The sequence below is a fragment of the Amblyomma americanum genome, chromosome 1, assembly GCF_052857255.1.
Source record: "Amblyomma americanum isolate KBUSLIRL-KWMA chromosome 1, ASM5285725v1, whole genome shotgun sequence".
Classification (NCBI taxonomy): Eukaryota; Metazoa; Arthropoda; class Arachnida; order Ixodida; family Ixodidae; genus Amblyomma; species Amblyomma americanum.
In genome coordinates, this window is record NC_135497.1 from 487,809,908 (window position 1) to 487,834,950 (window position 25,043).

The 25,043-nt window shown below is 44.8% G+C and overlaps 1 protein-coding gene across 1 annotated transcript in view; it reads left to right on the forward strand.

Moving 5' to 3' along the window:
* Nucleotides 1–18,378, forward strand: part of LOC144116085 (putative pre-mRNA-splicing factor ATP-dependent RNA helicase mog-4) — a 133,895-nt gene extending 115,517 nt beyond the window's left edge. Inside the window, exon 9 of the mRNA XM_077650747.1 lies at nt 17,863–18,378. Within this exon, the coding sequence (XP_077506873.1) occupies nt 17,863–17,877 (15 nt within the window). The 3' untranslated portion in view covers nt 17,878–18,378. The remainder of the gene's footprint in view (nt 1–17,862) is intronic.
* The last annotated feature ends 6,665 nt before the right edge of the window (nt 18,379–25,043 follow it).

Sequence of the window (25,043 nt, forward strand, 5' to 3'; positions counted from 1 at the left end):
CGAGCACTCGGTCTCCGCCGCACACAACATAGACTGGGCCGAGGCACGTGTGATTGCAAAAGAAAGGGACAGCAAGTCATGGCTCTATCTGGAATCACTGATTATTCAGACGACAGCGCACACGCTCAATCGAAATGACGGGAACTTGCCCCCAATCTACGCCAGGTGTCTGGGGTCGCTCATGCGCCATGTATAAATAAAGGACGAAGCTACGTTATGCCTCATTGTGAACAAGGCTCCCGTGGGGGAGCCGAAACGTCATTCCATCTTTTCTTTTGGTTGGCGCCTTCTTCTTTCGTCATGTACCATCCCGACCAGACGTGTTTCCGTCAGACTCTAGACGTCAAGCATATTCGCCAGATGTATGGCCAACCCATCATCACTGAGACACGACGCTACGTTTCGTTGACAACCCGGATCACTGCTTTCAAGGGGCACCTTCAGTTCAACCTCGCCTGCAAAGCCCAAGGTTTGATTCCCCGTTCCTTACTTCTGCATCAGCCTGTTTGCACAAGGTTTGGGTTGAGTGTAGTCTCAAAAGTGGAACGACAGCTTCTACAGGCTGGGATCCTGGAATGCAAAGACAAAATCAGAAAGCTGGAAAACGATGCGTTTTTCGCAAGACGACGGTTAGAATTCAACAGCCCGGAAGAATTCCCTAGCATACAACTGCATGCAAACTTCCAAGCTGGCCTTCGGACGCGACAAGCTAAGCTTGCTCACGAGAACAAAGTGGAGAGGCTGAGGCAGAGCCGGGGAGGCAGCTCTTCGGATGCCCCGAAAGCGTTTGTGCGAAACCTTTCGTCCTACCAGCTGAACCGGGCGGAAATTTCTGTTTTGAGCCTTGGCCTGAATTTCAACACTGGCCCCGCTCCCGACATCAGAAAGGTTATATGTGCTGCAGAGACTGCTTTAAACCAGGTTGACTCGTCGCGCCGAGACAAAGCCTGCACACGCGTGGTGAGCGTCCTTTCCAAGCTACGTTCGCATTCATCGGTCTCTCCTCTTATGCGCCAAGAAAAAGAAGCTATTACAAGCCTCCGCACCAATCCAGACATTGCGATACTTCCGGCTGACAAGGGGAATGCCACTGTACTTTTAGATAAGTGCAATTACAAAAAGAAAATGCTGATCCTCTTGGAAGACGCTAATACTTACTCTCGTCTCGCTCGAGATCCGACGGCCAAGGTGCAGAGAGAACTACAAAAATTGCTGGCCGACGTTTTTCGAGTGGTGCCCCCGCAGCACAGGTCGCTGTATTTCTACCTATTGTGCCACCATGGTTCAGCCCCGGCGATCTACGGCCTGCCAAAGATTCACAAGCCTGACGTCCCTCTGCGCCCTATAGTGGATTTTACGCCCTCGCCGCTTCAGAAACAGTCCAAGTTTCTGCACAGAGTTATCTCTCCTCTCGTCGGCAGGAGCCCTACGCACCTGCGCAACGCCCAGCACTTCATCGAAAAGGTTCAAAACCTTAAAATCAACGCCGGAGAAATCATGGTTTCATTCGACGTAAAGTCACTCTTCACAAGTGTGCCGAATGACCTTGCCGTGGAAGCATGCACCGCTGCCCTTGTATCAGACCCATCACTGCCAGAAAAAACCCCCGATAGACGTGCATGACCTGACCCGCCTTCTGAGATTTTGCCTGTCAAACACATACCTCACTTTTGAGGATGTCCCGTTCAGGCAGATTCACGGAGCCGCCATGAGTGCATCGATTTCTGTGACAGTTGCGAACTTGGCCATGGAAGAAATCGAAGGCCGTGCTCTTGCGTCCTTCACGCCTGCCCCAAAAGTATTCCTGAGGTACGTGGACGACTGCTTTTGCATCCTGAAGAAAGAGGCATTGCATGACTTTACTACTCACCTCAACAGTTTGGAGCCTAGCATACAGTTCACCGTTGAAGAGGAAATCAACGGCCGCCTCCCATTTTTAGATATACTCGTTTCCAGACAGTCCTCCCGTCTAAATTTCACCATTTACAGAAAGCCCACGCACACCGGCCGGTACCTACATTTTAAGTCCGTTCACCCTGATTGCCAGAAACGTTCGGTGGTGTCATCGCTCCTCCGTCGAAAAGAAATGTGTTCCAGAGGAGAAGACCAGATTGCTGAAGATGTGCGTGTACGGCGTGGCTTGTCCACATGTGGCTATCCTGTACACGTCATGGACTCCGTACAGCGCCAAATGGAACGTCCTAGGCTGCAAGCTAGTCCCGGTACCCAGAAACGAGCCGCGATTCCCTATGTTCCTGGCATCAGCGAACCTTTGGCGCGCATATTACGGTCCTACGTAGTTAAGACCGCGCATGTGCCAGCTCGAAAACTGAGGAGTCAGCTTGTGCACGTCAAAGACAAGCTAAAGAAAGAAAAGTTCCCAGGTGCTGTGTACTCGATACCCTGTGCGGACTGCCCATCTGTGTATATCGGCGAGTCGGGTGACTTTGAACGAAGAATACGGGATCACCAGAGTGACGTCAGAAACCGGCGCGCAGGTCAAAATGCGCTTGCCGAGCATTCTGTTTCCGCCGCAGACAACATAGACTGGGCCGAGGCACGTGTGATTGCAAAAGAAAGGGACAGCAAGTCACGGCTCTATCTGGAATCACTGATTATTCAGACGACAGCGCACATGCTCAATCGAAATGACGGGAACTTGCCCCCAATCTACGCCAGGTGTCTGGGGTCGCTCATGCGCCGTGTATAAATAAAGGACGAAGCTACGTTATGCCTCATTGTGAACAAGGCTCCCGTGGGGGAGCCGAAACGTCATCCCATCTTTTCTTTTGGTCGGCGCCTTCTTCTTTCGTCGTGTACCATCCCGACCAGACGGGTTTCCGTCAGACTCTAGACTTCAATTTTTCAAGTGTGCAACAGCTAGTGCTCTGCACCACCACTTTCAACCTCAGCACTACAGTTCTTGAAATGGCGAAAATGTGCGAGACTAGCCTTGGAGCTTGCACCATTTTTGTTCGTTGAAGGTTCTTGAAGCTTGAACTGTGCATTCTTGCATCAGTTTTTTTTTAGTTTGTTTGTTACACAGTGTCAGCAGCACATTGGCTTGTTTGTTCGCGCTACGCTTAGTTCGATACTTTGGACTTCAACGCTGATAATAAGCGCAATTCACAGCTCTTATTGCACTTAGCCTGGCAATGAAAGTCGAGGTTTCAGAGAACTAGAGAAAAGAGGCGCTGCCAGGCAAGACATTGCACGCAAGCACTGGTTTAATGCAAAGCATGTTCTCTAACATCGTCAAAAAACAAACGCTCAATACTGGATGCTTTTGAACACGACCAGTTTTATATGTTCTGGGAGTGAATGCACACCGGTGCCTACCCACAGTTAGAGAAGGGTTGCTGGTGTGAATCAGGGAAGCACGAAGCAACAAACTTCCCCTCAGCGGTGTGGCCACTGTGGCGAAAGCCCAATTGCCTGTAGCAATGCTGGAGATGGTCAAATTTGTTTATAAGCACTCTGATGGAAGGCTGACATGCTTCAAATATCATCACGAATGGGTTTTCAAGAGCGGGAGAGGGCACAAGTCAACTAGGAAAGAAGTGCAACATGGAAAGAAGAGAAGCTTCATGAGTACTTGAAAGAACATCAACCTGAAGACATTCTTAATGCAGACGGGATTGCGCTATCTTATTGGCCCCTAAAAGAGAAGACCTTCAAAAATGACGTCTGTGCTAGGGGTAAATAGAACAAGGAGAGGGTGCCTGTCCTGATCATGGCTGACCGGCACAGAATGATGTCACCTGCTTGTGGTCATAAAAGCTGTCAAGGTAAAACGTTTCAAAGGCTTGAAGATGTTTCCTGTTGACTACGTGTCCAACAGAAAGGTTTAGATGGCATCCAACACTCTCAGGGGTTTGATAACGAAGCTGAATCAAAAGCTTTTGCATCATGAAACCACAAAGTGTTGTTCCTTGGCGACCAGTGCAGTGCTCACATGAATGTTACAGTCTGGAGTATAGCCACCTGCCATCTTTGCCTGCATACACAATTCCTGGGTTGCAGCCCATAGATCAGGGCATAAATAGGAATGTTAAGATGGTGTATAAACACCACCTCCTTGAACACATGATTTTGTACATGGGCAACTCCTCGCAATATGAGGCAAGTCAATTCAGCAGACAAGGGAATGGAAAGAAAAGCTATTCCTGTGACCTTAGGGATCGCGTGAAGCAAGAGACTATTGTGTACTGCTTCAGGGCATGCGGTTTCGTGGCAGCTGCTTACTCACGACAGCTGATCACTCAAGCACACCTACAGCTTGCAAAACTTTCTCTGTAGCATGATTCTGCAGGCAAAAGCGAACCAAGATGAAAGATTTTTTTTTTTCGCAGAAAACTGCTATGCCAGCACGATTTCATGACTAGCAAATGTGCTGTTCTGGTGCTTTCTTCTCAATTAAAAATTAGTTTAATGCAAAGTTTTTGTTGGCTTGCATGAACTGCACATTAATGGGAGTCGACTGTACTGTCAAACAGCAAAAGTCAATTTCTAGGGTCTTCTACTCCAACTTTGAGTCGCACCAAACTGAGGAGTGCTGCACGTCAGCCTGTCAGGATAACGTGTGTTGCTGAGCTAATAAATGAAGGTATAAAAAGCTACCGAAAGGACTGATGGTTCCCACAGGGTGGTAGAGTAGGTTCCAAGAGAAGGCAAATGTAGCAGGACGCGGTACATAGTAATCTGGATGGCCCTGAGATAAGGATGCTTGCCACCTAGGGGTTAGGTGGCCGCAAATGGCACAGGAAAGCGTTAATAAGAGATCAATGAGCAGGGCCTTTGTCCAGCAGTAAGCGCAGTAAGGCTGACCAATGATGAGTTGAAATGCAGATGAGGAGAAAATGCATGATAACAGAATTTTCTTTTTCCAGCAGGTGAGTTGATGATCAGCAAGCCCCCCCCCCCCCCCCCCCCCACCACCCCCTTCTTTTTTCCTCTGTTCTCTCCTGGAGAGTTTGTTTACTATGACTCAATTCTGCGAGTGCTTGTCTGTTGAATCTTTAATACTGTTGCCTGAAAGATTATCCACCTCAAGCGTGAAAAAAGCATATGCTGAAAATGGTCCGCACTTTCAACTATTCTTGAAGAGCTGTCGCAAGAGCCTGTTAAGCGAAAAGGGTGGTAACCCAGTCAAGCTTGGCCCAGAGCAGCTTTTTGTCTCTGCTCTCTGCATTTTTATCCGTATAACAACGCAATAAACACTGAGTTCAATAAACGGACCAAAGAAAGAGAGACCAGCTGCGTAGTTTTGTTTTCGAAGCTCTACCTCGAGCCTGCGGCAATGTCTATTATCAGCCAGTCGGCCTGATTTTTTGCTTTGTTTTTCGAAGGAATCTTGCCCCCATGGCACCAATGCACACTTCCCTTGCTTTCATCTGCATAGTACTTCCATTATTCTGGCGCGCCAAAACTGCGCGCTCGTCACATGCTGTTCGTTGATAGTGCAGTGAAGCCTCCTCCCACGTGACGCCACATTGCATAAGAGAAAAATTTAAATATTTTTAAATACTCATATTTTTTTCAATGTAATTAAAAAAAGAAATTTAAAAAGAAAAAGCTGCTCTTGAGGGTGGCTTTTCCTCGGTGCATGCCATTGTGCTGGGTTACAAGGAACAAAATGTGTTGTATTTATCTGATCCGATATGCTCTAACACACTGCAAAGTGCATAGACGTCCTAACACAAACAAGGTTTCATCACTAGTAGTCAAGCTTTGTGTGACATATCCTGAAGCAGGGTATTGCACAAAGCCCAACTTGGCATTCCTCACACCAGGTTCTCGTTTTTTCACAATAGCGTTTGCAGCTCCTTCGGATGAAAAGCCGTCGGAGTAGTAGAAGTCGGCACCACATGTCGGACATAATCGGGGCTGCGTAACAAAAAATCGTATCATGGTAATTTGTGGATCTAGTGATGATTGGTGTGTGATAGGTGATAACGAGTTAATTACATCATTGTAATTAAAGAAATGAAAAAATTGGAAGAAAGGAGTTCAAAGGTGTAAAAATGCTCAGAATGAAAAGCCAATGCTTAATGATGCTAACTAAAACAATTTAAAGAGCACTTGATCAATTAACTAATTGAAAAAAAAAAGAAATATGCACTCGAAAATCTCAAACTGCTCAGAATGGAAAGTCAATGTTTGCTGATGCTAAGTATCGATGTATATCGTCGTTCTGATAAAAGACTCTTGTAAAAAAAAGATTCTAAAGAGTCGCATAGGTGACGCACCAAACGGCGTATGCTATTGCGTTAACTCATAAACGAAGCATAGGAGTTCTCCGACATTTTTTTACTGTTGTCAGGCTTAAAACACACGCTAAATGAAACACGTCTTTCTGAGACAACTATCACCCTCTAGTGTTGAAGATTGTAACCAACACAATTGGCAACCACAACTAGTTTTTGGTGGTGGGAGCGGTGGAGTGTCAGTCGTCATTGGCGATATTGGTACAATCTCGCGCGACGTGAGCAGCTCGGGGTGAAAACCTCAACAAACATTACAACATATGCTGAACACAGCACCCGTGGCCCACCTGCGATTGCTCGAGTAGGAGCAGTAGGCACAGCGGTGGTTCCCCGGGAAGCTTTGAGGGTGCTTGTGCTGCCGATGCTCGTCCAGGAACTGTCGAGTGGTGAACAGTTCTCCACACATATCACAGGAGATGAATGCACATCGTACAGGAACACCAGTTGCCGAGTATGAGAAAGAACAAATCACAGTGCAGTTGTTTGACCATTAGTAACCAGATAAGCTATCTATCCCCAGACTGGAACGTTTTCAATGCCCACTGCAAAAAAAGACACAAGAAGTAAGAGGAGATGCAACATTCTCCAAATGTAGGTCTCCCCAGAAGAAGAGAGATTTTACAAACTGCAGTTCAAAAAAGTCAGGTAAGATCACAGCAGCTTATTGGAAATATTACCAGTGTTTCCTGTAGAACTATAGAGGACTCACAGATCGTAACAAATTATTTTTTAGCACAACAAATGGGACAGCAAAAATAAATGGCGTGCTATTGTTTTTTTTTCATTGCACAAATATACCCTTCGGCATAAGAGAGTTATATGTATATTTGCAGGCCAGCGTTGGCTATAAATGATAACAAGGCCTGGTATTGGAACCCATGGGTCCGGATTCGAGTGTCTCATTCTCATGGTTGGCTTGGGTGGTAATCCTGAATGCCTAGGTATCGCTTGTTTGTGGGGACATGCCCTACTCGTCCCCTCTTATTTGCTTTCCCGCAATGCACCCTCCCTGGTTAGTTTCTGTGACTAACAAGAGAGGGCATCTGTGCCGCAGCGACAATAGCACCACAGACGGCGTGATTGCTGCGCGCGCACTCAAGGACGGTTGTATACGGATGGTCCGGTGCTCCGCTCTTCGCCTTGTGGGAGAGAACATTCTCCCGCATCTCGTCCCATTTGGCTCATAGAGTATCTAACCTGCCCTAGCGTGGGTCAACGTTTGCTCGTAACCATGCCGGACAACCTTGATTCCCTAGCACATTTTGTTGCTAGCTGGCACTGTTGTTGTAGCAATAAATGCCTTGTTTGTGTCAGCCAGAGTGTCATTCGTTTGTTTCCCTCACAGCAAGACCAGCACTCGGTAGCGTATGGGGTGGGGTCCGGCGATTTTGAATTGTCACCGCGGTTAAACGGGGAAAACTTATTTTTCCCTTTCTATTACAAACTCCACATGCTTGCGTGCCGCCCTAAACCCGGGGCAAGATAGCATGAAGTGAGCTAACATCGCCTCTAAAGCAGAATCGGGCAGTTCAGAAGCAGGGTCTGTCATGTCCAGGAAGTCTTGACTGCACGCGTTAGCCCAGCATCCATCCGGATTCTAAACCCCACCTCCTCATGGCAAAAATAGTGTACTTTGCCCTCTTTTGTACTTCTTCGTGCTGCCCCGCGTGCTACATTAAAAAATAATCTGTCCTGAAACAGAAATATTGCCCCAGCTAGTAAAACAATCACTGTGGACCAGCACTAATAACTACACATCTGACAATATGCAGCTCGAGCCTGGAAAGCCCCTGATTCAGCTGACAATGTAGAACCCTTGTCAACATCATTTAGCACAAGCACTTTGTACAGCTGCTTTAGCAGATGCAGCAAATCATAATTAAAAAAACTAGGGCCTCTTCTGGTGTGCATATAACATGCATTCAAAGGGCTCAGCCTTTCTCAACTGAACACTGTCGCTCTGTTGGCTTCCCTTCCACTACGATCTTTTCAGGCCAAACAGGCAGTTGGGCCCAACGAAAGCCAATGTGTTCATGAACATGTAATTTGTCCAGCTATCACATCCTTAACCCTGTCATGACCAGGCAATGAAAACATGAGGTAAGAGGCAGTTAGTTCCTGCTTGCCAAAATGCACAAATGTAAACAAATACAGTAGAATCTCAGTGATTCTAAGACGGCTGATAGAAATTTGCAAAAATCTCCAGACAGAATGTATTCTGCACAATATGCACAATTTCGGATGTTCTGAAACACTCTCCTATGCAACTACGGGTAATACGAACGCTCGAGCTACGAGTGCATCTGTGAGACGTAAGCGCTGCCTGTACACCACTGACGCCGAGATTGAGATTGCTAGGCCTAACGTACGCACCACTATCAGTACATCAGTACACACCACTATCAGTACGCACCACATGGCCCACGTACTGCTGACGTCACGAGTAAGCGTGGGCAAAGGCAAGGCAGGTAGGTACAACGCCAACGCCGTGATAGCCGATCATGCTATACACATCACAAGTAGTGAGTTGAAGTTCTGCGGCTGACAAAAAAATTCCATCAGCCATAAAGAAATCTGCATGAATGCATTTCCTATGCACATAAATTTAGTTTGTTTTTGATGACACAAATATTTTTCGCGACCCCGTGAGATTTGTATTATCGAGATTCTACTGTAGTAGATTTTTTGAGAAAGGCATGAAGATTGAATGAGTGCAATTAGCAAATCGGGCTTATTAAAGATGACTTTGGACATAATCAATATTTGCTCTGTGCCATTCATGCTGATTGCAAGCTGGTTCTACCATAAAATAAATTAATAACAAAATTCAAAATACAGCAGAATCTTGATTTTTTTTTTATTCGAAAATGAAACTGAGCACAATTCAATATGTACAATAATAACTGGACCCATAGCCAGGGGCTAGTTTCGGGTCCAACACAATACAATACAACATATTTGCAGCACGCGGAAACGAACATTTCTATTCCTAAAATGAAAATTAGAACGTTATAAGATTTGCGGAGAAAAAATACAGGAATGATAACGGCTGATACAAATTTCGGGGTATATATTTGTAAAATTCCCTGGGCATATTGTGTACAATGTGCGGAATTTCAGATGTTCTGAACGCTCTCCCATGCCACTATGTATGATAAGAACCCGTGAAAGCGCTACCCACATATGATCAATGCCTTGATCGCGGACGCTTGCGAGTGAGGAGTGGCTCGTACATCGCCGACTTCACAATCGCCAGTATGCCGGCTGCGAGGAGTGAGCAGCGGCGTAGCCCTAAATAAATCCTGTCAGCAGAAGCCACATCTGTGTGAAAGCATTTCCCACACTTCTGCATACGAATTTAGTTTGTTTTTGATAATATGAACACTTTTCGCGGCCTCTTTAGATTCATATCAAGATTGTAGTGTAACTGCAAAACCTGGTAATGTTGCATCAGGCCCTGAAAACATTTAGGTGGTGTAACAAAGAGGTTACCTTTTCATGTAAGTGATCTCATAGAATACCTTCAGGAACTCTGGCAGCAGGCACCAAGACCTTGGTTTGAGAAATACATTAGATAATGTACTACACTAATGCTGTGAAGATTTGATACTATTTTGAGCTGAAATAAAAATGACTAATATCTGTACAGTTTAAGTAGTGTGCAACCCACCTGCAAGGGCATTACAGTGTTAATCTGCAGCTGCTGAGGATGATTATGCATTTTTATGGCACAAGGGCATCTGTGGCCAAACAGTGTCATTGCACAATTGTGTTTTCAACTGCTTAAGGTGGGGGTCAAAGACCCATTTCCCAAGCACAGCGCCCCAAAGAAGCCCAACACCAGGCCAGGGGATAGTTGTATCCAGCGTATCACCGGTGGATACCAGGTGGCACTGGGGATCAAAGCACGCACCTCCCGCATGTGATGCGAATGCTCAACCCACCAGGCTATCACTATGGTATGGCTATTGAGGACTGTGGGACAAGCTCCCCATTTACCTACTGTTACCGCCCCTGGGCCATGCCGCTTGCCGAGGAGCCCCTTGGTAAATGCTGTGTTGTATGCCACGAGTAGCTCCTCGCCAGCGATAATGGACCTCCGTGTCCGGTAGTAGATTTCACCGTCCTTCAGAATGGCCACCAGGTTCTGCTCCTGCCGGCTGGGCGCGTAGTTCACGTAGTGCATCCAGCTGGCCCGGTGCGGTTGTGGGCCGTCCACTAGAAACACCTCTCCACTTCTGCGTACCTGAGTGATGAAACATGACTTCTATGTGAAGGAAAAGGGCTACACCTCGAGCTTGATATGTTCAGCTACCGTAACATCTTGTAACGGAGAACACACAAGCAGTGCAGGTGTGGACTTCTAATGTTTTCCAGTACCTTGCGAAGCCATCGTCTGGCCTCCCAGCTGTGGAATTCACGCATTAAAATCTACACAGGTGAGGCTCTTCCAGCTGAACTGTTGGTCTTGCTGGATGGCAGCAGCAAGTATACATCAAGATTTGATCAATTTCGTTAACAGCAAGGCAAACTAGCTGATACGATACCACACATAATTCGGCAAATTTACATCGGTGACAGCACATCTTGACCTTGGATGTTTATATGGCATCGGGATCTTCCAGAATGAAGAGGAGCTGTCAGAGATGACAGGCTTGTGAACGAGCACATCACTGTTTGTGCATGGCAATATTTTTGCACACTTGCTGAATACCTTCAAAGCAACACTAACTAATCGAAAGCTCTAATGTTAATTCCAAAAGGAAATGATTTCTTGAAGCTCTCACAGAGCGGCTGAAGTGGTCAAAAGCCGATATGCCGCTAACATGCTCCCCAAAGAGTCACTGGACATCGCTACCACACATTTGATTCGGCAACCCCCTTTCTCACAGCTTGGCTGTCATTACTACAGACTAGGCTAAAGCATCGAAGGTTGCAGAACAGTGCAAATTCCGGAACAACTGCTTCTGGTGTCTAAGTGACTCGGACGTTGCTGCAGCTACGTAGCAGCTTCAATCAAAGGGTCGAATTTTTTATTAATTTTGGCAATGAGCAAAATTATATTTCCAGGCATATTTTAAAGAGATAATTGTACTAGCACAAGATTTTTTTTCTTTTGGAGTGTTCTCCTTCTAGCCTGAAAAAAAAAACAGCTTACAAGACTGTGGCACTCTTCAGGCTGTTTAACTATTTCCTTAGTGTGGGAAAACAGGTAATTAAGAGGTGCATAAAAAGAAAACTGGTACAAAAAATATTTTTCACCCATTAATTTCAATTTTTCTTTCCTGCAGCAGATCATAGCATAGCTTTCAATGATAGAAAGAAACAGAATAGAATATAAGTTGCTAATGAATGAAAGAAACCTTTGAATGGCAAAAACCGAGAGACTCGCACAAAGTCACAAAAATATTAGACACATCCAGTCGGGAAATAGAAGAACAAAAATCTGGATTATAAATTTTTTTTCAGTACTATGCTAAAATATAGTATTCAGAGTGACAGAACTCTTCATGCTGAGCTTTCCAGCCAGCAAAAAAAAATGAGAGAATGTTTGCAACATTCGATTCAGTGTGAAAGCACGGGCTTCTGGCCTTCTCTGATAGCAATGTTTTAACTTGGCTTAATTACTTTATTTACACTAGACTGAGCTGATTGTCTGGCAATTTTGGGGGTGGGTGGGCCAAATTTGGTGCTCATTCGTGTTGAGCACATTTAAGTTAATCTGGATACCAATTCCGTCCAAATTGGCAGAGGTCAAATTTTGGGGCTGGGGCAAATTTCGTGGCTACCATTGTGTTGGGCACACTCAAATTAGGCTGGACCCCAATTCTGGTCCAAATCGGCCGAGGTCAATATTTTTGGCTGGGTCAAATTTAGTGGTCACCAGCGTGTTGGGCACACTCAAATGAGTTGGGACACCAATTATGGTTCAAATTGGCCGAGGTCAAATTCGATGGTAGGCCAAATTTTGGAAATGAGTGGGCCAAATTTGGTAGCCACCATCATGTTGGGCATGCTCGAATCAGATTGGACATCAGTTTTGGTCCAAGTCTGCTGAGGTCAAATTTCAGGGATGGGGGTGAGCCAAACTTGGGGCCACCATCATGTTGGGCATACTCAAATTAGGTTGCACACCAATTTTGGTCCGAATCGGCCGAGGTGAAATTTGGGAGGTGGGCGGGCCAAATTCGGTGTCCACCATCGTGTTGGGCGAACTCAAATATGAGGGTATCCATTTTTTCCTTTTATTTTTTTCTGCTCTTTTTCTATGCTCCCGTGGTGCACATAAAAGAAATGATCTTGCTCGGGTCTGAACCTTCAAAGTAGTTCTTTCGAAACCAAAAATCTATTGCTCACGTGCAGCGCTTTGGGCTACTCTTCAGTGCAGTGCCAACATGGACCTGAGGCTGTCCTGCAGGTAACTGTCTGCTACACTGCCGGCTGCATAAAACCATTCAGAACATGCTTGGTACCTTAAGAGAGGCCCTGAAAGCAGTAAATCTATTCAGCAACAGCAGACACGAAAGTTACTGACGAGTACCTGTCAACAGTCCGGGATGAGAAGAGCAATTTCATTTACTTATTTATGAATACTGTGATCGTGATACAAGATCATAGCAGGAGGGACATTGCTCTGCCAAAAAAAAAATACAGGCACGTATAAAATACACAAATGCATACATACAGGATCAGCAGAAGCAATACAGCAGCAAGTTAATCAACAACAATCATTTATAAATTCTCTTCGAATAAATACAATGAATTCTGCCCCCCACACACAAATCAGTGAGACCATTCTAGACAGAGATGGTCCTTGCAAAAAGAGTATTTAAAACAATTAACCCAAAACTTCATGGTTTAATGCAAGAGAGTGGAAATTTCTAGCATGATACCTCGAGGAATAATTTAAGATATTTGAGGGATAATCTGTCTGCCCGGACGAATGCAAGTCACCTTATCACTAAATGCCGTCGCTTGCACTTACAGAGTCAAAGTGTTGATACTCCGAAATTAAGAAAACGTCATTGCTACTGAGCAGGGCAGCGCGAGAAGAGGACGTCACCTTGGGCGCCATGCTTGCGCGACTGCTCCGTGTTGACAAATTTTGCATGCGGTCTAAAAGTAGTCCCTCGCATGGCTTACAAAGAAAATTACGATTCCAAAACTGAAGTACAATTCATTTTTAACATACTGAATGACGTTACTTTCCCAGAAGCAGCCCTGATTGCTCAGAATAGGGCATTTTGAGTTACCGTTCAAACTAAACAAATTGAATAGGCATGGTAAGAACGGGTTAGCTCGCAAACACCCCGCATATCCAGACAATGGAAGTGAACCACTGGGCTTTCTGTCACTAATGATAACCACAACTACTTGCTTGCTACAACCGATCAAAGAATACTTGCAGCAACTCAAAGGATCAAATTTAGATTATGTATGGCACCTGGTTTGCCTTGAGTAAAGGCAGAACTTCATGCTCATTCACAGCTTAAAATGCAACGTGTAGCAGCACCCAGCCATGCCATATTCTCTAATGCAGGAACATTTTCTAGCGTCTTTGTGCCCACCTTAACAGCAAATGACCTTCAACTAATCAATCTGTTATACCAAACAAATTCCCCGCAAGCCTAGCTGACAAATACTGTTACAGGCATAGAATGTGTTTGGGAACTAATGCAAACAGCTTACTGTTGTCAGAGCTTTAGCATTTTAACTATTATCTCAGTCAGCTTTATAACCCCAGCTTGAGTGCTTTGCACATACTCTCAGGCGTACATACCTGCAAGGTGTGTCCACTACCTCCTCCGTTGTCCACCTTGACACAATGAAATGGGACAAAGTGCAGTCCCTTAGGTAGTGGCTTGAAAGCAAACACACCATACTGGACACCCTTGACACTGGACTCACTGATGGACAGGCCGTCAAACAAGCCGTTTTTGAGAAGAGAGAGGCCTTCAGAAAGCACCTGCAAACAACAGTGAAACCTCGCTACAATGAAATCTCTGATACAAAAAGAGCATTTCTGATTCTCGGACAGCAAACGATATAAGCAAGTGCAATTATTTTCCCTACAACAAACTTTATTTGGAGCATAATTTCACTTAATTAAGTTGTTGAGAAGTAGTAAAAGTGATCATAATTTTATTTTGCAATTAAAAAATATACCAGGCTGCCAGTTCATTAGTTTTGCACATCCAAAGGCAGCTGCAGAGTTTGTTATCCAGTTTCATTTCACTATAAACAGCCACTGAAGTCAGTATGCAATTCAAGTAGTGCCGTTGACATACCTCACTGACTTGCACACACCACTCTGCACCATACTTGAAGGCAAGCTCGAACTGGTTTCGTTTGGTTTGTGAGGGTTTTTCCTCCCAAAGCGACTCAGGCTATGAGGGACGCCGTAGCAAAGGGCTCCGGAAATTTCGACCACCTGGGGTTCTTCAATGTGCACTGACATCGCACAGTACACGGGCCTCTAGAATTTCGCCTCCATCGAAATTCATCCGCCGCGGCCGAGATCGAACCCACGTCTTTTGGGTCAGCAGCCGAACGCATAACCACTGAGCCACTGTGCCGGCTGAGCTCGAAATGTTTCTGCATGTCCTACACTGAGCGAAGTTGAGTACACTTCATGTAAACGAAGCACCGAAACCAAACAGCACTGAAGAATGTTTCTAAATTTGCGGGGTTGATCAATAGGAAAACAATGGCATAATTATTTAATTGTTTAAAGATAACTGATTAGAAAGTAGAATGCACGGGACGCGAAATTCAGAGGTCGTTGGTCCGGATCCCACCGGTGACATGGGAATTGATTTTTTTTACTAAGAAAATCAAAATCAAAATAGATGCCTTACACGTCTACAACTGGCCACAAACGAAGTGCAGAGTAACACACCTCCATTTACTTTTTCATGTGGACTACTTCCGCGCCTTTCACAGCATTGTAGCTGATGTAGGAACACAGTCATAGTTGAAGGAACATGTCCAAGTCGAGCCTTTACTCCCTAACAGAAAAAAAAGCAAACCGAGTGGCAGGCTACTATGAATGGATAGAAATGGCACGGCTCTGGTAAACCTGACCCTCCATCAGAGGTGCTAAATAGTATTTTGCATCCTCTAATTGCATTCAAGCCATATAGCATAAAACTAATGGTCTTCTAGCTTCAAGGCTCAGCTTAACATCCTAAAGCCTAATTACAAAAGCAAATGCTGGCAGTGCACATGCTATAGGCACGTTGGCTGCTACAGATTCTCTTTCTCGCTATCTCTGCCTCCTCGTTTCAGGCCGTTCAGACGTTCTGTACAACAGGCACTGTGCACTTCCCATCACGGTGTGCTCGCTTTCACACCTGGGCTTTGCCCGATCACATGCGCCCGTTGACGACTGTGCTATGGTGAAACAGTACAATGACGGCGCAATGTTGGCTAATATCCGGAATAATGCGATCACACGGAAGCATTAAGACGCACCAAAAATTATCGGCCTGAAGTTCAATTAAAGATATTTTTCAGCTGATTTTCTGAGGGGCCCCGAGAGACCCAGACAACTCGAAACTTATTGAGCATCCTTAAATGTTTCAAATCTCAACTCGAACGGGGACTCTTCAAGACCTTTTGACTGCATCAATACCAAAGTGGCCTCAAAAGGCTGTCCTCAGTTTGTACACTGCTGTGAGAAGAGATGATGAAAATTTCTCGAAATGTCCTACAAATGTCCTCTTGCGGGGAAATATAAAGGTATGCACTGAAATCAAGTCTGTTATCTCGCACACGCAGTTCTCATTACAATTAGAAGTGCAGATTAGTTTTTAAAAATTTGTGCGCATAGTGATATAATAAAAAAATTATCCTGACCCCAGAAACGACCCCTGAAACGGTATGTCTCCAGGACATATCTTAAAATACATTTGGTGTTTGCCAGGACTTATTCACTGCATGTTTTTGGTGAGGTTGGCTCATAGGAGCTGTACTTGCCTAAGTAGCTTTGCCACTGAGGTGGTATAATTGAAGTCCAGAGAGAGCTATAGCTGTCAATGCATGAGAATACAGCACAAGTCAGACTTTCTAAGCATGACCAAACTTTTATGAGATTAGTTTTTGCCAGGATCGAGCACAAAATAAGGAAAAGAGATTGTTTTGTGAATTGCGCCTCTAAGCAAGCAAATAATGTGCAATCTCTACACAAAATCATCATCTTGTGTCCTGAAAACAAACCAGAAAGATCCTCCAGTAAAATTTTGACAATTTTTTGAGGGTGTACTGGGGCCGGACAGCAGGGCCAGGCGAGGACTTGAGGATCGGTAGGGAACATACTCAGGATGAAGCAACATCCTCAGCAATAAATTCTCAGGATGTCCTGAGGATGTAGTTGTGTTGTCTGAGGCCGGTTGGAGACATTTACAGGACATCACGATGCAACAGTAAACTGTGAAAATCAAGCTGTACGATGCTGCTAAAGGAATTATGAAATCTGTAAAAGTTGACTAAGTATAGAAATAAATGTTGCTCAAGAACTGTCCAGTCTTATCTGACGCAGTTCCTAGCAGATTTCACGACAACGAAATTTCCGCTTCAAGAAAATTTTTCACACATCTCGTGAATTTCACTGTAGCTGGACTGAACTGTACTATCCACTTCAGGAGCTGCTGCCTTGGAGTCTGTAGGCATGCGTTTACTTTCAAGTGCCAATTTTGCTTCGTGGTGAGAACCACTGCTGTGGACTTGCCACAGCGAACGCATTAAATCCGACAGCTGGAGTAGGCAAGACTGCAGGAGTGAGCGGGCAGACCACAATCATGCATTCAAGGACACATCCCACTGGCCTGAAAACCCTCCTTGTCAAAACACAAAATTTTTTACCATAAAAGCAATTGCCATCTTTGAGCTTTTGTAATAAAAGAGCAAACAAAAGTTCCTCTTGCCCGCTCAGACATGTATATTGTTTCTACTTTGACAGTCACAATCATTATGTGAAAGACCACATTTATATGCACCAAACCGTACCTGAGTAGCTTAGGGGCAATGTGTCTGACTTGCACCTCAAGGGTGAGAGGTATGATTCCCGACTAATTACCCTACTTTTCTTTTCAGTGGAATTCATTTATTTATATACTTGCAAGCTCTACTGATGTTTGAGTAATGCTGCAACCTTCTAATCATCAGCTTTCTAGTGCTTTAATCGCTTCCCACATCCACTGCTCCACGTGTGACATAGCCACCTTTTTAGCCAATGCGGATTTTTTACTCAACTACAATGCCGGATTTTCTGCTGAACGGGACTCTCGATGCTCTCGCATTAACAAATCGCTCAGTGCAGAAATGCGGCCATTATGATCCTCTCAGCAAAACGTTAGAGCCATGCAGGCCCCGAAAGGTAGTGAAAACTCAAATCAAAGTACATCCAGACTCTTGACAGCACAAATTTGCAAGGCATGCCTGTGACGACACAGCCACTCAATATTTCACTGGTCTGATTCATGGATAAAATGTCTTTTGCTAGTTGCTGACACTCTTTTGCACTGCATCATTTATTCCTGTCTCTACGGCATGGTATCATTTATTGTTCCCTTTTTCCTATTTACCATGCTTGCAGGTGCATTATCTTTGAAGAAGCTGTTTTTGCATTTCTGCGCCCCTCCACAATGCACCACGACATGCTGCCTCGAGATGACAAGTGCACAACAGCAAGTGTACAGAAGCGCTGTCATAAATACACCAGGCAGCAAATTGGAGTAAAAATACCTGGTGACACACAGCTATGATGCAGGCATCTGATGCAGTCTCGCCTCACCCCATGGGCAGGTGAGAGAAACCAACTTAGAAGAGGAAGCAACAGAGAGAAGTGCGGTGAAATAGCTTGATTGCAATGGCCTCGTCTCGAGTTTCCAGACCACGTACTAGCATGAGCAGTTGGCATCCATGAATGGCAATGGCTAGAGAACCAGTTCAGTTTCTCTTCAGTCTGCAATAGTAACACTGCTGTTAAGACTATATTTACCTTAATTTAGTTGAGTGCTTTTTTTTCCTGAAATGATGCGTTAGACATTAGAATACATGGATCACTACTACGTCCACTAAATCATTTATATCCGAATTTCTTTTCACATGTTGTTTTGGTTTCATGAACCGAATGCTGGCTGTGATATGTAGATTGCCTCTAGATCACACAAGATAAGAAAAGAAATGTAATGTAAATTTTGATAGTTTTAATTCACTACAACACTTACGCGAGCATGCTTCAAGAGCTACAATGACAACAAATGATGTATCAGCAAGCTTACTGCCAGTTTTTTCGTGCCTCCCATGATCTAAAAACCAACTACGTGCCACAGCCATCACTTGCTTGATGAAACCGAAACAGCACTAAGAAGAAATTCGGTTATAAATTATATAGCGATCGTAGGCAAATATCATGAGGTGATCCATGTATATTAATGTCTACTGCATCATTTGAAATAATAAAGCATGAAAGCAAAAATGTGGTAACTATAGTCCTTTAAAGGGGCCCCGAAACACCTGAGGTGATTATATTAACTTGCTCAATCACTGCATTGTGCCGTCATGAATACCTGTTTACAGTGAACGGTTGGTGGAATTTGCAGGAACCAAGATTTGGAATGGTTTAATTAACACCAGAGATAAAACAGTCTGATGAAACATGTAAAACACTGAAAACATTTTATGACCCATGTTTGACCAATGTGATTGTTGTTTCCGGTTTGTATCTGTTGTGCTGCGTTGCTTTGGTTAGATTTTGTTAACTGTACTAAAACATGCAAATTAATGTATTTCATCCCAACTCAATGCTGTGTTTTGGTCTTTTTGCTGGAAATATTGTACTTTTAATTTCACACAAGAGCCGTGTCTTTGCCTAAATACATTTTTTTTGTACCCCACATTAGCCTCTGGGTAGGGGTTTAAACAGCGTCTGGTAATTTTTAAGGCAAAAGCAGAAAAATAAAGGAAATAAAATGAAACAATGTTTCTGCATGCAACAGAGAACCCAAAATCACGTGCAAAAGTTGGCAAGTCTTTACCAGCGACTTTTTCATATTCGTGCCCTCCTCTGTTTCACGCTCCTGCGTACCCCGGTTAACGAGACGGCTAATAGTTATTTTTCAGATGTCACGCAGCTACCACTGCCGTGGCCATTCAGCCCCCTCACCCCAGCACGTCAGGTAGCTCCCCCCAACTCCAAGGAATTCCCACATGCATCGACAGCTAGGGATGGGACAGTGGAGGAGCGCTAATTTTCAGTATGCAGTCACAAGAGGAGAGAACAATGTACAAAAAGGCAGAAATTCATGTTCTGACAACAGATAACCCAGCTTCTAGTAAATGCATTAAAAGAATTCTTGACTGAGGATATTCGTGAAGTGGTGTCTGTTAACATACCAGGCATACCACAAGTTTATTGAAAGCCCTTTTAAGCACCTCTTCAAAAGTCTGGGACTTCGTGTTCCATGGACATTGCCTGGCAAGTGTCAGAATAAAATAACTCTCAACTATAGCATGATCGTTGCTTTTAAAGGGCAAGTATACAGCAATTTTTTCAGTGTTCACAGGCCTCAATAAAATTAGTACGCGCTGCTGCGGTGGCTGAGTAGTTATGGCGCTCGGCTGCTGACCCAAAAGACGTGGGTTCGATCTCAGCCGCGGCGGATGAATTTCGATGGAGGTGAAATTCTGGAGGCTTGTATACTGTGCGATGTCAGTGCACGTTGAAGAACCAACGGGGGTCAAAATTTCCAGAGCCCTTCACTACGGCGTCCCTCATAGCCTGAGTATGCACCGTACGAAAAAAATTCCATAAAGTATAACCAATGTATGTGCCAGCTATGTTGCCGCACGTGTGTGTATGGAGTGGCACAGAACATCGTTCAGCAATAATGTTAGCATACATATTTACCATACATTATCAAAATGCCGCAGTTTGTGATGGAAGATGTGCTGTGCAGCACAAGATAAACAGTAATACTATACCAGCGCACAAGTTTTTTTCTACAATTTCGCATTTCGTTTCACCCCATCAGGGCTTGTTAAATAGTGGACCAGTACAAGGCTAACGTCATAGGTCTCATAATACTCCAGAGCAGCCTAGGTTGTTTTCTACCAACTAAACAGATTCAAATTTGTGCTTAATGACGCATTTCTCTTCACGCACATGTAAACACACTCGGTTTTGTTGGTACATTACAATCCTATAATTTCTGATCAAGGCCAGGGACAAGTGCAGCTCCCAAGCACACTCCGCATGGTAAATTTGTAATGTCTGAACGCTGCCACTTGTACCTGAGTGGCTGATGATGACCGTGCATTTTTATAGTGCAAGGGCATCTGGGGCCAAATTGTGCCATAGCACAAGGTGTTTTCATTTTCTCAAGGTGGAGTCCGACCTATTTCCCTAGCATTTCACCCTAAAGAAGCCGAGCACCAGGCCAGGGGAAAGCTTGTACCCACTGTACCACTGGTGGGTGCCTCCCGGCACTGGGGATCAAACACCGCACCTCGTGATGCGAAGCTAAGACCACTAGGCCACTGACTGCGGTATACTCGACACATTTGCTGCAGACATAAAAAACATGCTTTTCTGTGTGTGCCCTCCTTTGTTGTCTCGTTTTGTGCTGTTCAATCCCAATGAAAAATGAAATGAAAGTTGTTTTTTGGGGGGGAAAGGAAATGGCGCAGTATCTGTCTCACATCTGGGTGGACGCCTGAACCAACCAGCCAGTGGTGCGGCGCCCGCTGTAAAGAAAAGGATAAAGGAGAGACTGAAAGAAGAGAAGAAAGAGGTGCCTTAGTGGGATCTCCAATGTGCATTGACATCCCACAGCACATGAGCGCCTTTGCGATTCGCCTTCATTGAAATCCGGCCGCCATGGTTGGGTTCAAACTTGAGTACTCCGGATCAGTAGCCAAGCGCAATGCATGTACAACACTGAATGCATGTGAAAACTGTTTTTGACCCCACCTAGCTCAGGCAGCAATTAGATATCGGGAATTAAGCATCAATAGAGTCAAGCAAACTGCCTCATGTGCATGAGGACCAGGGTTCAAATCCCGGTGCTGCGCAATTCTCCACCGGGTTTGAAAAAAAGAAAACTCCTTGTGTCAATGGAATTGCATAAGCAGGCCTGGGGTGTGGCCTGTTCTTGGTGACCACAACCGACAACGCACTCCCTCACCAGAAGAGGATCTGGCCACCCTGGTGCAGTACTTGGCCACAACCTTCTATGAACAAACCAATTAACTCTCGGCCCTCAGTCCACAGCGGCTGCAGAGCAACTGAAAAAGGCGGTGGCCAGACCTGTGACGCAGCGGAGGGTGCTAAGAATTTTTGGCTCCGGACAGGCCGCTATTGGAATCTGAACCTGAAAACGTTTAATGCTAGTACCTTATCTAGTGAGGCTAGCCTAGCAATGCTGTTCGAGGAACTAGCGGGAATTAAATGGGATGTCATAGAGCTTAGTGAAGTTAGGAGAACAGGTGAGCCGTATACAGTACTAAAGGACAGACACATACTATGCTATCACGGATTAGCGGATAGACGAGAACTAGGTGTGGGATTCCTCATTAATCAGGATATGGCTGGCAACGTAGAGGATTCCCATAGTATTAATGAAAGGGTGGCAGCTATCGTAATTAGGCTTAATAAGAGGTACAAGCTGAAGGTGGTGCAGGCCTGCGCGCCTATATCCAGTCATGATGACTAGACTGTTGAAAGTTTCTATAAAGACAAGGAATCGGCAATGAACAAAGTAAAATCACAGTACACCATACTGATGGGCGATTTCAATGCGAAGGTGGGCAAGAAGCAGGCTGGCAATCAGGCGGTAGGCGACTATAGGATAGGTTTTAGGTATAGCAGGGAAGAGATATTAGTAGAGTTCGCAGATAGAAATAATTTACGGATCATGAATACCTTCTTCCGAAAACGAGAGAACAGGAAGTGGACCTGGAAGAGCCCCAATGGTAAGACTAAAAATGAAATAGACTTCATACTATGTGCTCAACCTAGCATCGTTCAGAATGTGGCCGTCCTTGGAAAGGTGCATTGTAGCGACCACAGAATGGTAAGGTCTCGAATTAGCTTAGACTTGAAGAGGGAACGGAAGAAGCTAGTGAAGAGGAGGTCCATTAACGAGCTAGCGGTAAGAGGGAAAATAGAGGAATTCAGGATATCACCGTAGAACAAATATTAAGCTTTAACTGAGGAAGACTATCTTAATATATTAGAGAGAGACGGACAAGTTGGTGATTATTAGTAGAGTGCATCTTGAAACCACATGAAAAAAGACGAGACGAGGAAGAAACCGCGCTCTGTCCTGTTGGTCTCTTCCTCGTCTCGCCTTTTTTTGCGCGGTTTCAAGATGCACTCTACTATCTTAATGTTCGTAGAATGTACAATAATCTGACAGCTATCATTACGGAGTGCGCAGTAGAAATAGGTAGGTGGTAGGATGGCTTGACAGGATATCGGCAAGCTATCTCAGAAGACGAAAGAGCTTATTAAGAAACGTCAAGACATGAGGGCATCTAACCTATACAGACAGAACAGAATTAGCAGAGCTATCGAAGTTAATAAATAAGCGAAAGGTAGCCGACATAAGGAAGTTTAATATGGATAAAATCGATCATGCTCTAAAGATCGAAGGTAGCCTAAATGCGATGAAGAGGAAACTAGGCACAGGTAAAAACCAGATGTGTGCATTAAGAGAGAAGGAAGGCGATGTCATTAGCTATATGGATAAGATAGTTAAATTATCCGAAGAGTTCTACACAAACCTGTACAGAAGCTAATGTAATCGGAATGTTAATGATAGAGACACTAGCAAACAGCAATCCGTCATCCCGCCCGTACCGAAAGATTGGTTTGGTTTGTAGGGGTTTAACGTCCCAAAGCAACTCAGGCTATGAGAGACGCCGTAGTGAAGGGCTCCGGAAATTTCGACCACCTGGGGTTCTTTAACGTGCACTAACATCGCACAGCACACGGGCCTCTAGAATTTCTCCTCCATCGAAATTCGACCGCCGCGGCCGGGATCGAACCCGCGTCTTTCGGGCCGGCAGCCGAGCGCCATAACCACTCAGCCACCGCGGCGGCCCTCGTACCGAAAGAGGAAATAAAGAAAGCCTTAGGAGCAATGCAAAGGGGAAAAGCAGCTGGTGAGGATTAGGTAACAGCAGATCTGTTGAAGGACGGAGTGGAGATTGTGCTAGAAAAACAAGCCGCCCTGTATGCGCAATGCCTTATGACCTCGACTGTACCAGAAGCCTGGAAGAATGCAAACATTATCTCAATTCATAAGAAGGGAGACGCCAAGGACTTGAAAAATTACAGACCGATCAGCTTACTATCCGTTGCCTGCAAAGTATTTACTAAGGTAATCGCTAATAGAGTCAGGGCAACCTCAGAGTTTAATCAACCAAATGATCAGGCAGGCTTTCGTAAAGGATATTCCACAATATATCACATTCACACTATCAATCAGGTGCCGGAGAAATGCACAGAATATAACCAACCGCTAAATATAGCCTTCATTGATTACAAGAAAGCATTTGACTCAGTGGAAACCTTAGCAGTCATACAGGCATTGCAGAATCAGGGTGTAGATGAGCCTTATGTCAAAATACTGGAAGATCTATATAGCAACTGCATGGCTACTATAGTCCTCCATAAAGTCAGCAATAAAATTCCAATAAAGAAAGGCATCAGGCAAGGAGACACGATCTCGCCAATGCTATTCACCGCCTGTTTACAGGAGGTACTCCGAGGCATGAATTGGGACCAGTTGGGAATAAGAGTAAATAGAGAATACCTAAATAATCTGTGATTCGCTGATGACATTGCCTTGCCAAGTCACTCAGGAGATGAACTGCAAATCATGATCGATGGGTTAGAAAGACAGAGCAGTACAGTGGGTCTTAAAATTAACATGCAGAAAACCAAAGTTATGTTCAACAGTCTAGCAAGGGAATAGCAGTTCACAATTGGAAGCGAGGTGCTGGAAGTCATAAAGGAATAAGTCTACTTAGTGCAGGTAGTGACAGCTGATCCGAATCATGAGAGGGAAACAACTAGAAGGATAAGAATGGGGTAGAGTGCATACGGCAGGTTATCTCAGATTATCAGATTATGAATAGCAGGCAACCAATATCCCTCAACAGCTGCATCTTACCGGTACTCACCTGCGGGGCAGAAATGTAGAGACTAACGAAATGGGTTCAGCTTAAGTTAAGGACAACGCAGCGAGCTATGGAAAGAAAAATGATAGGTGTAACGTTAAGGGACCGGAAGCGGGCAGAGTGGGTGAGGGAACAGACTTGTGTTAATGATATCCTTGTTGGAATCAAGAGGAAGAAATGGGCAGGGCATGTACTGCGAAGGCAAGATAACCGCTGGTCCTTAGGGGTAACGGAATGGATTCCAAGAGAAGGCAAGCATAGCAGAGGTCGGCAGGAGGTTATGTCGGCGGATGAGATTAGGAAGTTTGCAGGCATAGGGTGCGCAGCTGGCAAAGGACAAGGGTTAATTGGAGAGAGATGGGAGAGGTCTTTGCCCTGCAGTGGGTGTAGTCAGGCTGATGATGATGAAACTAAACCTCATAAACCCTTTGCGGTCCAAAATTTTACCCTCTTTGGGGCCATTCCTGTCTGAACCTATCAGTAGTTTTAGGCACCATGAAAGAAAACAAGTGTGCAAGAACAGCTTATGGAATGTTTATTTCTGGTATTTCTTTGCGTCCAAGTCTTTCAAAGATATTCCGGGAGCGT